Source organism: Erinaceus europaeus, chromosome 9 (genome assembly GCF_950295315.1).
Source record: "Erinaceus europaeus chromosome 9, mEriEur2.1, whole genome shotgun sequence".
Taxonomy (NCBI): Eukaryota; Metazoa; Chordata; class Mammalia; order Eulipotyphla; family Erinaceidae; genus Erinaceus; species Erinaceus europaeus.
In genome coordinates, this window is record NC_080170.1 from 22,160,089 (window position 1) to 22,175,740 (window position 15,652).

Below are 15,652 nucleotides of genomic sequence, written 5' to 3' on the forward strand. Positions count from 1 at the left end.
AATATATATTTTTTATTTGAGATATCCAATCAGTTTTTCCCCTCTCATAATAAATAGTGGTTTATATGACGGCAAATTGATAGGAGTGTACATAAACACCATTCCCACCACCAAAAGACTGTGTCCCATCCCCACCCCCCACCCCCCGGACCCCATGAAGCTGAACACTCACCCTCACCCTCCACCCAGGGTTTTTCTTTGGTGCCCTACTCCCAATTCAGTCAACTCCTGCTTTGAATTTCCCTTTCTGTTCTTCTTTCTCAACTTCTGTTTATGAGTTTTTTAAAGAAGAACATTAACTATTGCAGCTTTCCTATCTGATCAGCTATGTCCTTCCCTACGCTGCCCTCCTCCTCAGGCTAAGTCTGTTTACTATTCTTCAAGATCTAAGCTCCCATCACTGTTCCACTGAGTCATCAGAAAGGTCTGGGAAGAGCTGCTGGAACAGGCCAGAACTAGCCCCTGGGCACTGCCCCAAAGACCTGTGGTTATTTCTGCATCCCTGGACACAACAGGTCACAAGCTAGGGATAGAAAGGCAGCTTCTCAGCATGATGTGGGTGTCTGCGCTTTAGAATGACACAGGTAGGTTCGGGAGATAGTTCGGCAGGTAGGTCATGCCTCTTACCATGTGTGAGACTCTGGGTTTGAGCCCCAGCACCATATGAGAGAGTCAGGGATAACGGTGGGGAGGGCATATGAGTGATAGAACAGTGCTGTAATGTCTCTCCTGTGTCTGCCTCTCCCTCTGTTCTCTCTTTAAATAAAAAGAAAAGCTGTGGCTGGGAGGTCACTTGGAAATACCACACATGGATGAGTCCTTGGGCTCACTATCCAGAGCAGCACAGAAATAAGCAAGCACAGAACATACAAACTGTGTTAACTCACTGCTTGTGTTGTCAGCAAGTCTTATCAACAACAGGCTGCTGAGATGTTAAATTTGGGAAGAGTAAAAGATTACAGATGGAGGGGCTGCGCAGTGGCGCACCTAGTTGAGCACAAGAGTTACAATGCAAAAGGACCCAGGTTCAAGCCCCCGGTCTCTGCATGCAGGGAGAAATCTTTGCAAGTGGTGAAACAGGGCTGCAGGTGTCTCTGTCTCCTTCTCTATCACCCCTTTCCTTCTTGATTTCTGGCTGACTCTATCCAATAAACAAATAAAGATAATTTTTAAAAAATTACAGATGGAGGACGCCGAGAAATAGGTCATTCACTAGAGCACACATTTTTTTCATGAGTGCGGCCCCAGTGAGTGCTTGACCCTCACATGGGAGCACTTGCATAGTAAAGGAAGCTTCAAGAGCAGTGAGGCAGTGCTGTGGCGTGCGCCCCCCCATCTAAAAAAGATATGTTCTACGTGGACCTTTGACTACGTGAGGGTTGGCACTTTTGACCCCCAACTGCCACAGGGTCAACTTTACATTTTAGGGGGTTTGGTGGGGTGCCAGGGATTGAACCCAGGACCTCACCCTTGTAAAGTATGTGCTTTACCACTGAGCCACATCCTTGGCCAAAGTATACTTATTTATTTATTTATTTTTCCTTATTTGTGTATTTGATAGAGACAGAAATTAAGAGAGAAAAGGAAGACAGAGAGGAAGAGAACATTTGAGAGATACCTGCAAACACAGTTCCACTGCTTATGAAATGTCTCCCCTGCAGGTGGGAATTGGGGGTCCTGAACTTGGGTCCATGCACATGGCGACACATGTGCTCTGTTGAGTGTGTACTTTTACTAAATCCCTGGTTAGGTCCTTGAGACCTACTGGAAGACAAGATACATGCATGTCTCCTGATGGGACTTAAACCACTAAATACAGACAGATTCACAAACCGTAATCTTTCTGTTGTGCTTGCAAAAAAAAAAAAAAATGAGCTGGGTGGGGAAATCTTGAAAGAGGAGCAGGTGTTAGGAGGTGAGGTGCCAGGGAAGAGCATGCCAGTGGCAGGAGAAATGACTGGGGGACATCAGGAACACAAAGACAGTCACAGGGCCTGAACACAGGAGGAGTGAGTGGGGCTAGGGAGACCCCTCACTCAGAGTTTTCCAGGGAGCTGGCCACGCTGGCCTGACTGTGTGCTAGTGGTCCATGGACCTACCGCTCATATTCCTTCCCTATATATGCCCCCAGATCCTGGGCTGAAGATAAAATGGCTCTTTGAAACTTGTATCAACCATCTTCTCGGGCCTGGGATTAAACCCATTTTCATTCCACCAGTCCCTGTCTCTTGATTTAAGTGTCCTTTCAAGGGGAAAGCTCCAAAACTTGGTGTCCGGTGATGGAACCAGTCACAACAGGACCTGGACTAGAGTCAGGCACTTACTAGTCGTGGATGCGAAACTAGTGGGGTGTCAGAATTGCACTCATCAAGAGAAATAATTTTTAAAATATTTACATATTTTCCCTTTTGTTGCCCTTATTGTTTTTATTATTGTAGTTATTATTGTTGTTGTTATTGATGTCATCATTATTAGATAGGACAGAGAAATGGAGAGAGGAGGGGAAGACAGAGAGGGGGAGAGAAAGACAGACACCTGTAGACCTGCTTCACTGCTTGTGAAGTGACTCCCCTGCAGGTGGGGAGCCGGGGGCTTGAACCGAAATCCTGATGAATCCTTATGCTGGTCCTGGCACTTAACACCACCTGCACTTAACCCGAAGGTAAATAATATTGAATGGCTTGATACACCTGTAGAAGTGTGAAGCTACACTCCCTGAATCAAGACAATTTTCATTAAAAAAATTATATATATGTATATATATATATATTCAGCCAACTATGAATATATGTATATATATATATTTGTATATGTATATATATATATATATATATATATATTCAGCCAAACACCGGCTCCGTTTTTATAAATAATTGCTATTGTAGGTGCCAACAAGTATCTGTCTACTCAAAAACTCAATTCAAAAAAAAAAAAAAAAGGACATGCAAACAGTAATCAGAAAAGATAAACACAGAGAGAGAGGAAGGGGGGGGAGTTCATTGCACTGCTATTCACAATAGTTAAGATTTGGAAAGCACCCAAGAGCCCAGTGACAGGTGAGCGAATAAAAATGTGTGCGTACACTACAGGAAACAACTCGACCTGAAGGAAAGATGAAATCTTGCCTCTGGCTAGAAGATGGATAGAACTGGAGGGGGTCATGCCAAGTGAAACAAGGCCGGAGAAAAGACTGATCTCACTCATATGTGGCATCTAAGAAACAAAGCGAGGGTGCTTTGTAGCTCTGTAACTGTCCCTGCGGCTCCAGACAGACTATGACCCACATAGTCAACGACTGCCACCTCTCCAGATTCAAAGGAGGTCTCTCCTGATTCAAACTTTACATCAGGCTCAACCTGACGCTGTTGACTGGCTACGGAAGAAGGGCAAACGCTAGAAGAAGAAGAAGCGAGGGTGGTCCAGGAGGTGGTGCAGTGCATAAAGCATTGGATTCTCAACCATGAGGTCCCGAGTTTGATCCCTGGCAGCACATGTAGCAGAGTGATGGCTGGTTCTTTCTCTCCTCCTGTCTTTCTCATGAATAAATAAATAAATAATTTTTTAAAAGAAAGAAACAAACAAACAAAGCAAGGGTGGGGGAGACAGCAGAATGGTTATGCAAAAAAAAAAAAAAAACCCTCTCATTCCTACACTGGAAGGTTCAATCCCGTTGCACCACCATAAACAAGAGCTGAGCAGAAGCTCTGGCAAGAAATAAATTAGAAAAAAAGAAAAGGAAAGAAACGAAAAGAGGAAGGAAGAAGGAAATAAGGGAGCAGAGCAGACATGATAAAACGTAAACCCTTATTCTAAATCTACAGATGTGAGGTTCCTGGGGATGGGGTAGGGTGGAGTGGAGTGGAGTGGCATTAAATGGGGTTGGGTATTGCACCAAAGTAAAAGATTCTGGGGGCGGAGTTCAGGTCCTGGAACATGATGGCAGAGGAGGACCTAGCGGGGGCTGTACTGTTATGTGGAAATGTTATGTATGTACAAACTATTGTATTTTATTGTTGACTATAAACCATTAATCCCCCAATAAATAAATAACAAATGGTGTTTGGGCCCTGTGCCTTAAAGCTCAGGGCGATGGCACTCTGATGGCAGGTGAGCTGTGCCAGCATCTATTTTAGGGTGATAAGAAATTGTACCCCCAGATGAGTAGTTATGTATAGAAATACAGTAAAAAAATAACTAAAACGGGCCAAGCAGTGGTGCACCTGGTTAAGCGCGCACATTGTAGTGCACAAGGATCCGGGTTCAAGCCCCTGGTCCCTACCTGCAGGGGGAAAGCCTCACCAGTGGTAAAGCAAGGCTTCCGGTGTCTATCTCTTTCCCTTTTAAAAAAATATTTATTTATTATTTATTCCCTTTTGTTGTCCTTGTTGTTTTATTGTTATAGTTATGGTTGATGTCGTTGTTGTTGGATAGGACAGATAGAAATGGAGAGAGGAGGGGAAGACAGAGAGGGGGAGAGAAAGATAAGACACCTGCAGACCTGCTTCACCGCTTGTGAAGCGACTCCCCTGCAGGTGGAGAGCCGGGCGCTCGAACCGGGATCCTTAGGCTGGTTCTTGCACTTTGCGCTACCTGCGCTTAACCCGCTGCGCTACCGCTTGACTCCCTTTCTCTTTCCCTTTCTATCTCCCCCCACTCATTTTCTCTTGGTCTCTATCGAACAATAAATAAATATAGAGACTTAGAAAAATAGGAGCCTGCTGGTGGCACACCTGGTTAAGTGCACATGTTATAATGTTCAAAGACCTGTGTTCAAGCCCTGGGTCCCCACCTGCAGGGGGAAAGCTTTGCGAGTGGTGAAGTAGTGCTGCAGGTGTCTGTCTTTCTCTCTATCTCTTCCTATCCTCTCGATTTATGACTATCTCTATCCAATGAAAAAGATAATAAAATTTTTAAAAAGAAAAATAAATTAATTTAATTTTTAAAAAGATATCTTGGGGGCCGGGCAGTAGAGCGGTGGTTAAGCGCACATAGTGAGAAGCACAAGGACTGACGTAAGGATCCCAGTTCGAACCCTGGGCGCCCCACCACAGCAGGGGGTCGCTTCACAAGTGGTGAGGCAGTTCTGCAGGTATCTTTCTCTCCCCTTCTCTGTCTTCTCCTCCTGCCTCAATTTCTCTGTGTCCTATCTGGCAACAACAGCAATAATAACAAGAGTAACAAAAATGGGGAAAATAGCCTCCAGGGGCAGTGAATTTGTAGGCACTGAGCCCCAGCAATAATCCTGGAGGGAAAGAAAGAAAGAAAGAAAGAAAGAAAGAAAGAAAGAAAGAAAGAAAGAAAGAAAGAAAAATAAATAGTGCAACGGGTTAAGTGCACGTGGCACAAAGCACAAGGACCAGGTAAGGATCCAAGTTTGAGGCCCTGGTTCTCCCACCTGCAGGGGAGTCACTTCACAGGTGGTGAAGCAGGTCTGCAGATGTCTTTTACTTTCCCTCTCTGTCTTCCCCTCTTCCCCTCCTCTCTCCATTTCTCTCTGTCCTATCCAACAATGACAACATTAACAACAACGATAATAATAACTACAACAATAAAACAACAAGGGCAACAAAAGGGAAAATAAATAAATAAATAAAATCTTAAAAAGAAAAAAAAAAAAAACCAGGGACCAGGAGGTGGCGCACCTGGTTAAGCACTCATAGCATAGCGCTCAAGGATGCAGGTTCAAGCCCCTGGTCCCCACCTGCAGGAGGAAAGTTTCAAGAGAGGTGAAGCAAGGCTGCAGGTGTCTCTCTGTCTCTCACCCGCTCTATCTTCCCTTCCCTCTCGGTCTCTATCTAACTAAAAAAAAAAACAAAAACAAAGTTGGGGAGCCAGGTGGTGGCACACCTGGTTGAGTGCACATGTTACAATGTGCAAGAACCCAGGTTCGAGCCCCCAGTACCCACCTGCAGGGGGAAAGTGGTGAAGTAGGGCTGCTAGTGTCTCTCTGTCTCTCTCCTCTATCAACCCCTTCCCTCTCAATTTCTGGCTGTCTATGCAATAAACAAATAAAGACAATAAAAATAAATTAATTAATTAATTAATTAAAAAAGCAAAGTCAACTCCAGTCTCCACAATACCAAGTGGCCTTTCTGGGTGTCACTGGCTAATAGTCACCCTCCCTACCCCACCCCCAAAAGAAAGCTGAGTGATAACTGGGTTAGGGTGTATTAATTAGCCACCCCTACTGGGGTCTCTCAGAATTCAGAACAGGAGCAAAAGCAGCTGATAGGAACCAAGAGTCCCCACCTCCCCCAAAAAAGGGGTGTGTAGCTTTAAACTTCCAGGCAAACATCTCGTTGCCTGGGAGACAGACATCTCTTCCATAGGCCTCTACTGCCAGGCCAGCACAAAGAGGAGCAGAGGGAGGAAGGAAGGAAGACGAGATGGAGAACGAGAGGGGCTTGCCTAAGGAGGTGGTCTTGAAGGAGGAGGTGACCGAAGAAGAGGAGGAGATTACAGAGGAGGAGGAGAAAGAGGTTGAGGAGGAGGAGAAAGAGGTTGAAGAGGAGGAGAAAGAGGTTGAGGAGGAGGAGGAGGGGCAGAAGGTTGAGAAAGAGGAAGAACCGGAGAAGGCCAAGGAAGAATGGGACGAAGAGGAGGTAAAACAGGAGGCAGCAGCCGAGTTCGAGAAGCTGGATAGTCTGACGCTCCCCGAGGATTTCAGCAAGCAGGAGGAGTATTTCTGGAAGATGCTGGACTCGAACTTGTACACCGACCTGGAATCCAAGGAGTACCCACCCCGCATAGCCAGCATCGCCAGCCCCAGCCTGAGCCCCACGCCCCTGCAGACCCCCAACACCAGCCTGACCTGGAGCCAGAAGACCAGCACCAGCTCCTTCTCCAACCTCTCGGACATGACAGGCATCCCTGGGAAAGAGAGCTTCATCTCCCTGCAAAGGAGCAGCCTCACCTCCATGCAAAGGAGCAGTTTCATCTCCCTGCAAAGGAGCAGCCACCACTCCCTGCAAAGGGACAGCCTCTCCTCCCAGCAAAGGGGCAGCCTCTCCTCCCAGCAAAGGGGCAGCCTCTCCCCCCTGCAAAGGGGCAGCCTCTCCCCCCTGCAAAGGAGCAGCCTCACCTCCCAGCAAAGGAGCATCTCCTCCCAGAAAAGTACCACCTGCTGCCCTCCCCACCCCCCACCCCCATCCCTACCCCCCCCCACCCTGGCCCCTCAGGGTAAAGTGTCTCAGTTTCAGGTGCAGGCATCCCACAGTCTCAGTCCTGGGGGTCAGGGGCTCTGAAATCGTGGCTGAGCGTGGGATGGTTCACAAGGGGGGTACTGGGTGAACCAGGGCCACTGAGGCAGGGCTGCCTGAAGCACCCCAAATTTGTAACACGAATGTGTGCAGGCACACACAATGCTAGTCCCTTCTCTCTCTCTCTCTCTCTCTCCCCACACACACTCACATGTGTCATACAAAGTGCTTCAGGGTGCTGCTGCTAAAAGAGCTTAGAAACAACTATTTAGAACATTCTCCACCTCCCAATATTGAGTTTTTACTCGGTTTCATTCCTTTTTGCCTCTAGGGTTATCTCTGGGACTCGGTGCCTACACTATGAATCCACTGCTCCTGGAGGCCATTTTCTCCATTTTGGTTGCCCTTGTTGTTGTCATTAGATATAACAGAGAGAACTCGAGAGAGGAGGGGACGACAGAGAGGAGAAGAGAAAGATAGACAGCTGCCGCAGACGTGCTTCACTGATTGTGAAGTGACCCCCCTCTGTAGGTGGGGAGCCAGGGACCTGAACTGGGATCCTTGAGTGGGTCCTAACGCTTGGCACCATGTGCGCTTAAACCACTGAACTACCGCCCAGCCCCTGCTCAGTTTCATTCTTTGTTGGACGAGAGAGAGAGAACAGGGCAAGAGGGAGGGAGAGAGAGAGAGAGAGAGAAGCCTTTTCCTCCCAAATGCCATGAGCCCCTATACCCTTTTCTGTGCCATGATGTCTTTCTGTCTACCGGAAAAAGTTGACCTAGAGCATCAGAGTCCCAGAAATGAGAAAGAAAAGAGAGAGAGAGAGAGAGAGAAAAAAATGGGGGAGGTGGGGAGGAAGCTAGTAAACTTGCCATATATCTCCTGGACCAGCACTGGTCTTTTGAGAACCACCAACTTACAGGAAATAACTAAATCTTTGAATATTTCATTCAACAGGTTTTCCTAAAATATTTCAGAGATTTAAGAACGACTCTGAAATAAGTTTAGATAGGTAAGAAATGTGTTATTTTCCTGTTCTTTTTTGAAGCTGATAATGCATATGTTCAGGAAGTAGGATAAAATAATCCAGGGCTGAGGCCCGGGAGGTGGTACAGTGGATAAAGCACTGGTCTAAGGAGCATGAGGTCCTGGGTTCAATCCCTGACATCTTATGTGCCACAGTGATGTTATGGTTCTCTCACTCTCCTTACTAAGTAAATAAATGAGTCTTTTAAAAAATCATCCAGGGCATTTGTAGCTAGACATAAACTTTTTTTTTTCTTTTTACCAGAGCTCTGGTTTACAGTGGTGCAGGGGATTAAACCTGGGACCTTGGAGCATCAGGCATGAGAATCTCTTTGCAGAACCATTATGCTGTCTCCTCCAACCTTCAATTTTTTTTAAATAAACACTTTGGAACTAAAGACAAAGTACCTGTAGAATAAATGTAGACAAATGCCTGCCTGCAGAAGTACCACGACCACTTACATACAAACTATAAAACAATCATTCTGCCACATGAACAACAGTGAACTATGAACATTTAGGACCCAGGTCAGGTCTCTACTGGCTAAAAGCCACGATCAAGGCAGCCTGTGGATGAGAAGAGAAATTATGGTCTCACCTTTCCTGAACTACAAGAGGAAAACACCAGAGAAATTCTTTTTTTTTCTTTTACTTTTTTTTATATTTATTTTCCCTTTTGTTGCCCTTTTTTTTTTAATTGTTGAAGTAGTTATTGTTGTTGTTGTTGTTGTTAATGTCATTGTGAGATAGGACAGAGAGAAATGGAGAGGAGAGGGGAAAATAAAGAGAGACACTTGCAGACCTGCTTCACAACCTGTGCAGCAACTCCCCTGCAAGTGGGGAGCCAGGGCTTCAAACCAGGACCCTTGTGCCGGTCTTTGCACTTTGCGCCACGTGCGCTTAACCCACCGCACTACCACCCGATTGCTAGAGAAATTCTTTTTGGATTATCTCTATAAATTTCCCCCCACATCTCGCACCAAATCTGAATCTACAATCCCGGATTATACCTCTTATAAGCTTTGTTTATATGAGCAATTGTTAAATGCTTAAAAATGAGGAGAAAAGTTCTGCCTTACTTATATGTTTTTATTTGTCCTCTTAATTCAACATTTTAGCAAAGGGTAGAAAGGGTAGTAGCATATGCACACAGGTAAAGTACTGAAGTTTAAGGGTAATAGGTCAAGTGGTAGCACATCTGGTTGAGTGCACAGGAGCATGGTTTAGTCCTCACCTATAGGGAGGAAGCTTTACAAATGGTCAAGCCATGCTGCAGAGCTCTCTTTCTTTCTCACCTCCTTCTACCTCTTCTCTTTCAATTTCTCTCTCTTTCCTAAACCATATATATATTAAAGTATGTAAAGGCATAACATTTTAAATATCCAGCCTTACCCCTGCATTCACCAGATTTAATATTTTGTTTCCAGTATAGTGTTTCTCCATATATATATATATATATATATAAAATTTTTATTTTTCCCCTTTGTTGCCCTTGATTTTTAATATTGTTGTTGTAGTTATTATTGTTGTCATTGTTGTTAGATAGGACAGAGAGATATGGAGAAAGGAGGGGCAGACAGAGAAGGAGAGAGAAAGATAGACACCTGCAGACCTACTTCACCTCCTGTGAAGTGACTCCCCTGCAGGTGGGGAGCTGGGGCTTGAACCGGGATCCTTAACCAGTCCCTGCACCTAGCGTTATGTGCGCTTAACCAGATGCACTACTGCCCGACTCCCTATATATATTTTAAACTGAAACAGAGAAAGAGAAAGAAACTATACTCTGGTGGGTGAGGTGTCAAACTATAACCTGTAATCTTAAAATCTTGTAAACCATTTATTCATCACAAATTAAAGGGCTTGTGTAAAAAGAAAGAAACTGTACCACTGACACTCCCTTCAGTGTGATGAGGGGCCAGGTCAAGTGCCTGGATCACTCACATGGCACAGCGGCACACTTCTTCTTCTAGCGTTTGCCCTTCTTCCGTAGCCAGTCAACAGCATCAGGTTGAGCCTGATGTAAAGTTTCGAGACCTCCTTTGAATCTGGAGAGGTGGCAGTCATTGACTATGTGGGTCATAGTCTGTCTGGAGCCGCAGGGGCAGTTCGGGTCGTCTCTGGCTCCCCAGCGATGGAACATAGCGGCGCACCGGCCATGGCCTGTTCAATAGCGATTGAGGAGGGCCCAATCATAACGTGCTAGGTCAAAGCCGGGTTGACGCTTGCAGGGGTCTGTGATGAGGTGTTTGTTCTTTACCTCAGCTGACTGCCAGCTCTGTTTCCAAGAGACTGGAACAGAGAAGTTCAGTGTAGGCGTAGGGGACCAGATTGGGTGACGAGACGTCAAGCGTTGGACAGGGTGGGCGAAGATATCCACGTATATTGGCAGGTCCGGTCGAGCGTAGACGTGGAAATGAACTTAGATGATGCCACATCCCGACGAATATCTGGCGGGGCAATGTTGCTAAGAACTGGCAGCCATGGAACCGGGGTGGAACGGATGGTTCCAGAAATTATCCTCATGGAGGAATATAATTTGGAATCGACCAAGTGGACATGGGGGCTATGGAACCATACTGGGGCACAGTATTTTGCAGTGGAATAGCATAATGCCAGAGAGGATGATCGTAGTGTGGAAGCGCTCGCGCCCCATGAGGAGCTGGCCAGTCTTGCAATGATGTTATTCCTCGCACCCACCTTTGCTGCAGTTTTTATGAGATGTTTGTGAAATGACAGAGTGTGATTGAGAGTAACGCCAAGATAGACTGGCTGGGCTTCATGCCGGATTCTCGTATCGCCAAGCTGCACATTAAGCTCACGCGAGGCCGAGGCATGGTGTAGATGGAAAACAGATGGTACCATTTTTGCAGTGCTAGGGATTAGTCGCCATTTTTTACAGTAATCAGATATCAGAGACATGTCTTTCGTGAGTGTTTCCTCAAGGATGTCGAACTTGGATGCCTGAGTTGCACAGCAGATGTCATCGGCGTAGATGAACTTCCTTGAAGAAGTTTCTGGGAGGTCATTGATGTAAATATTAAATAGCGTAGAAGCCAGAACAGAGCCCTGGGGGAGGCCACTTGAGACAAGTCTCCATCTGCTAGACTTGTCACCCAGATGTACCCGGAATCTTCTGTTTTGGAGAAGAAACGATATAGTGTTGGCCACCCATGGAGGCAGGCATCTTGAGATCTTGACTAGGAGACCACGGTGCCAGACCGTGTCATAGGCTGCTGTGAGATCAACAAAGACAGCACCCGTCTTTAAATTCTTCTGGAATCCATTTTCAATGTAAGTTGAGAGGGCCAGGGCTCGTTCGCAGGTAGATCTTCCTGGGCGGAAACCAGCCTGGGCGGGTGATAGGAATTTCTCTGTAAGATGAGAAATACGTGACAGAAGCAGCCTCTCAAGGAGTCTGTAACACACGGAGAGGAGAGAAATTGGTCTATAGCTGGCGGCCAGTGTTGGGTCTTTCTTTGGTTTCAAAACCGCTATAATCTTCGCACGACACCAAACTTTGGGCATAGACTCAGATTCCAAGATGTGGGACAGGAATGAAGCGAGCCACTTCTTTGCCGCGGGACCCAGGTTAAGAATGAGTTCTGGGGTGATGTTATCATAGCCAGCAGCTGTTCCCGGTTTAACCCTATTCAAAGCGTCTTCCAGTTCAGACAGTGTAAAGGGAGAGAGTTTTGGAGATGGACAAGATAACCAGAAGTGGGATGACCACTCATGGGAAATTTCTCTTTTCCAGACTGGGTCGATCTTAGCACGTCCAACTTGAGTTAGGTGACTGGCCACTGAGTTTGGAGATACGGGAGGATGGGAGACGGGAGGGGGTTGGCTACCGGTACCCAGTCTGTGAAGAAGCTTCCAGGCCTTCCTACTTGAGTGGGTGAAGTTCAGACTTTCCGTGAGTTGTTGCCAGCGGGCTTGGCGTGCTGCATCCAGGGAGGCAATGAGATGGTCAGCCACATCTGGGTCGCCCGACTCATCATACTGCTTTAGTAGTTGCTCGCATTTAGCATCAAGACAAGGTGTATAGTTAGCACGTCTCCCACGAGGAATGGCTTGGGAAGCTGCTTTGAAGATGGCTTGGCGGAAGCGCCTGTAGGAATCTTCAGAGGGGATAGAGTTAATTGGAATTGCAGGAGTAGATTTGTTGGTAAGATCACTGAACAGACGCCAGTTTGCTTTCCGAAAGTTCCATCTTAGTTTCTCCGAGCATAGAATCAGTGGGAGCTGGAGACCAATGTGGATGATAGCTGGGCGGTGATGACTGTGCGGGAAGATCTTGAGAACTTGTCTCGTAGCGGGAAAGGCTTGGCCGTTGACTGTGCTAATCCAGCACAGGTCAGGTGATGAGTCTTTATTCCATCTAGCACTGTGAAAAGAGCCTGGCTGTTTGGGATCGTATAATAGGGAGAGGTCATTCGCTGAAGCCCAGTCGGCTAAGATAGAGCCGTCAGCACGAGTGGAGGAATATCCCCAGTCTTGGTGATGACTATTAAAGTCTCCAACGTAAACGGCTGGGTGATTCGGGCTAGGCAGGACCTCATTATCCCATGAGGCACTGAGAGGCTTATATACGTTGACGAGCTGAATAGTTCCAATAGTAATGGAGTCGTAGAAGGTCGAAGAGGCCGTATGGTAAACGTCCGCAAGACACGATTTGGCGTAGATGGCTCGGCCATGTTTAGGATAGAGATTATAGCATATTGAATCGAATCCACTGATGGTGAATCAAGCAGCTTCATCGACTGCTATATGTGTTTCTTGTAGGCAGATAACATCTGCCTGATGCTGAATCGCCAATTGACCAATAAGAACGCGTTTGGCAAAGGACAGCGGCACACTATCCAAATAAGATACTTAGCTAGTCCTTTGCCAGCATAACGTTTCACATAATTATTGATTGGTTGATCAATCGATCAATTGATTGATTGATATGAGGGAAAGAGAGAACTAGAACATCACTCTGACATATGCCATGCCTGGGACTGAACTCAAGACCTCATACTTGAGAGTTCAATGCTTTATCCACTGTGCCATCTGCCTGGCTGCCTCAACAAAAAGTCCAAGTTCAATCTCCAGCATCATCATAATCCAGAGTTGAGCAGTGCTCTGGTTAAAAAATAATAATAATAAAAGGGAGTCGGGCAGTAGCGCAGCAGGTTAAGCACACGTGGCACAAAGCGCAAGGACCAGCATAAGGATACTGGTTCGAGCCCTGGCTACCCACCTGCAGGGGAGTCGCTTCACAAGCAGTGAAACAGGTCTGCAGGTTTCTATCTTTCTCACCCCCTCTGTCTTCCCCTCCTCTCTCCATTTTCCTCTGTCCTATCCAACAACAACAACATAAACAACAATAATAACTACAACAACAATAAAAAAACAAGGGCAACAAAAAGGAAATAAATATTAAATATATATATATACATATATGGAGAGAGAGGGAAAGATTTAAATAGCATATTTTCAGCCCTGAACTTAATTTTTTTTCTTTTTTTTTTAAATATGAATGTTTTTTTTAATATTTATTTTATTTATTTATTCCTTTTTGTTGCCCTTGTTGTTTTATTGTTGTAGTTATTATTGTTGTTGTCGTTGTTGGATAGGACAGAGAGAAATGGAGAGAGGAGGGGAAGACAGAGAGGAGGAGAGAAAGATAGACACCTGCAGACCTGCTTCACCGCCTGTGAAGCGACTCCCCTGCAGGTGGGGAGCCGGGGTTCGAACCGGGATCCTTATGCCGGTCCTTGTGTTTTGCGCCACCTGCGCTTAACCCGCTGAGCTACAGCCCGACTCGCTCTGAACTTAATTTTTGACATAATACTGGCTTCCCAGTGAAAGATGAAATGAAAAAATGTAACTTAGGGCCAGGTGGTGGTGCACCTGGCTGAGAGTACATATTACAATATGCAAGGACCCAGTTTCAAGCCTCAGTCCCCACCTACAAGGGGAAAGCTTCATGAGTGGTCAAGGAAGGATGCAGGTGTCTCTCTGTCTCTGTCCCTCTCTCTCTCTTTTATATTTATTTATTTTACTAGAGCACTGCTCAGCTTATGGTGGTGCAAGGGACTGAACCTGTGACTTAAGAGCCTCAAGTATGAGAGTCTCTTTGCACAACCGTTATGCTATCTACCCCTGCCATCTCTGTCCCTCTCAATTGCAACCTTCACACTCGATTTCTGGCTGTCTCTATCCAATAAATCAAGATAGTTTTTTTTTTTAATTCTTATTTTCTTTTTCTTTTTTTCTTTCTTTCTTTTTTTTTTTTTTTCCTACAGGGTTATCACTGGGGCTTGGTGCCTGCACTCAAATCCGTTGCTCTTAAGAGGCCATTTTTCCCTTTTGTTACCCTTGTTGTTTATCGTTGTTATTATTGCTGTCCTTGTTGTTGGATAGAACAGAAAGAAATGGAGAGAGGAGGGGAAGACAGAGGGAGAGAGAAAGACAGACACCTGTAGACTTGCTTCACCGTCTGTGAAGCGACTCCCCTGCATGTGGGGAGCCGGGGGCTCAAACCGGGATCCTTACGTGGTCCTTGCGTTTTGTGCCACCTTGCGTTTAACCTGCTGGGCTACCGCCCGATCCCCCACAAAAAAAATTTTTTTAATGTAACTCATACTACTCTTTTCCTTTGGCAGTTATATTGTTTTTAGCTTTTCTTTTTTTTTTTTTTTTAAATTTTTTTTTTAATTTTTTTTATATTTATTTAATTTATTTATTCCCTTTTGTTGCCTTTGTTGTTTTATTGTTGTAGTTATTATTGTTGTTGTCGTTGTTGGATAGGACAGAGAGAAATGGAGAGAGGAGGGGAAGACAGAGAGGAGGAGAGAAAGATAGACACCTGCAGACCTGCTTCACCGCCTGTGAAGCGACTCCCCTGCAGGTGGGGAGCCGGGTTCGAACCGGGATCCTTATGCCGGTCCTTGTGCTTTGCGCCACCTGCGCTTAATGTTTTTAGCTTTTCTAACCTTTAGGACCTTAAAGTATTTATTTATTTTTGTTTGTTTGTTTTTTGCCTCCAGGTTTATTGCTGGGGCTCAGTGCCTGCACCATGAATCCACCGCTACTGGAAGATATTTTTCCCATTTTGTTGTCCTTGCTGTGCCTGTTGTAGTTGTTATTGTTGTAATAGTTGTTGTTGGATAGGACAGAGAGAAATGGAGAGAGGAGGGGAAGACAGAGAGGGGGAGAGAAAGACAGACACCTGTAGACCTGCTTCACCGCCTGTTAAGTGACCCCCCCTGCAGGTGAAGAGCCGGGGCTCGAACTGGGATCCGTATGCCGGTCCTTGTGCTTTGCACCACCTGCGCTTAACACGCTGTGCTACCGCCTGACTCCTGGCCTTAAAGTATTTAAATTTTTACTTAATGTATTCACTTTAGTAAATATTGACTTTTATGAAAATTTAACATATT

At 45.7% G+C, this 15,652-nt stretch overlaps 1 protein-coding gene across 2 annotated transcripts in view; it reads left to right on the forward strand.

Annotated features, from left to right (window-relative positions):
- Positions 1 to 6,349: 6,349 nt before the first annotated feature.
- ERICH6 (glutamate rich 6) overlaps positions 6,350 to 15,652 on the forward strand; it is a 45,431-nt gene continuing 36,128 nt past the window's right edge. Inside the window, exons 1-3 of one of the 2 annotated variants that reach the window (XM_060197524.1) lie at positions 6,350 to 6,479; positions 6,522 to 7,113; positions 8,157 to 8,211. In XM_060197524.1, the coding sequence (XP_060053507.1) occupies positions 6,387 to 6,479; positions 6,522 to 7,113; positions 8,157 to 8,211 (740 nt within the window). In that variant the 5' untranslated portion in view covers positions 6,350 to 6,386. Of the gene's footprint in view, positions 7,114 to 8,156; positions 8,212 to 15,652 lie in introns of both variants that reach the window. The other variant, XM_060197523.1, reaches the window with a different exon arrangement.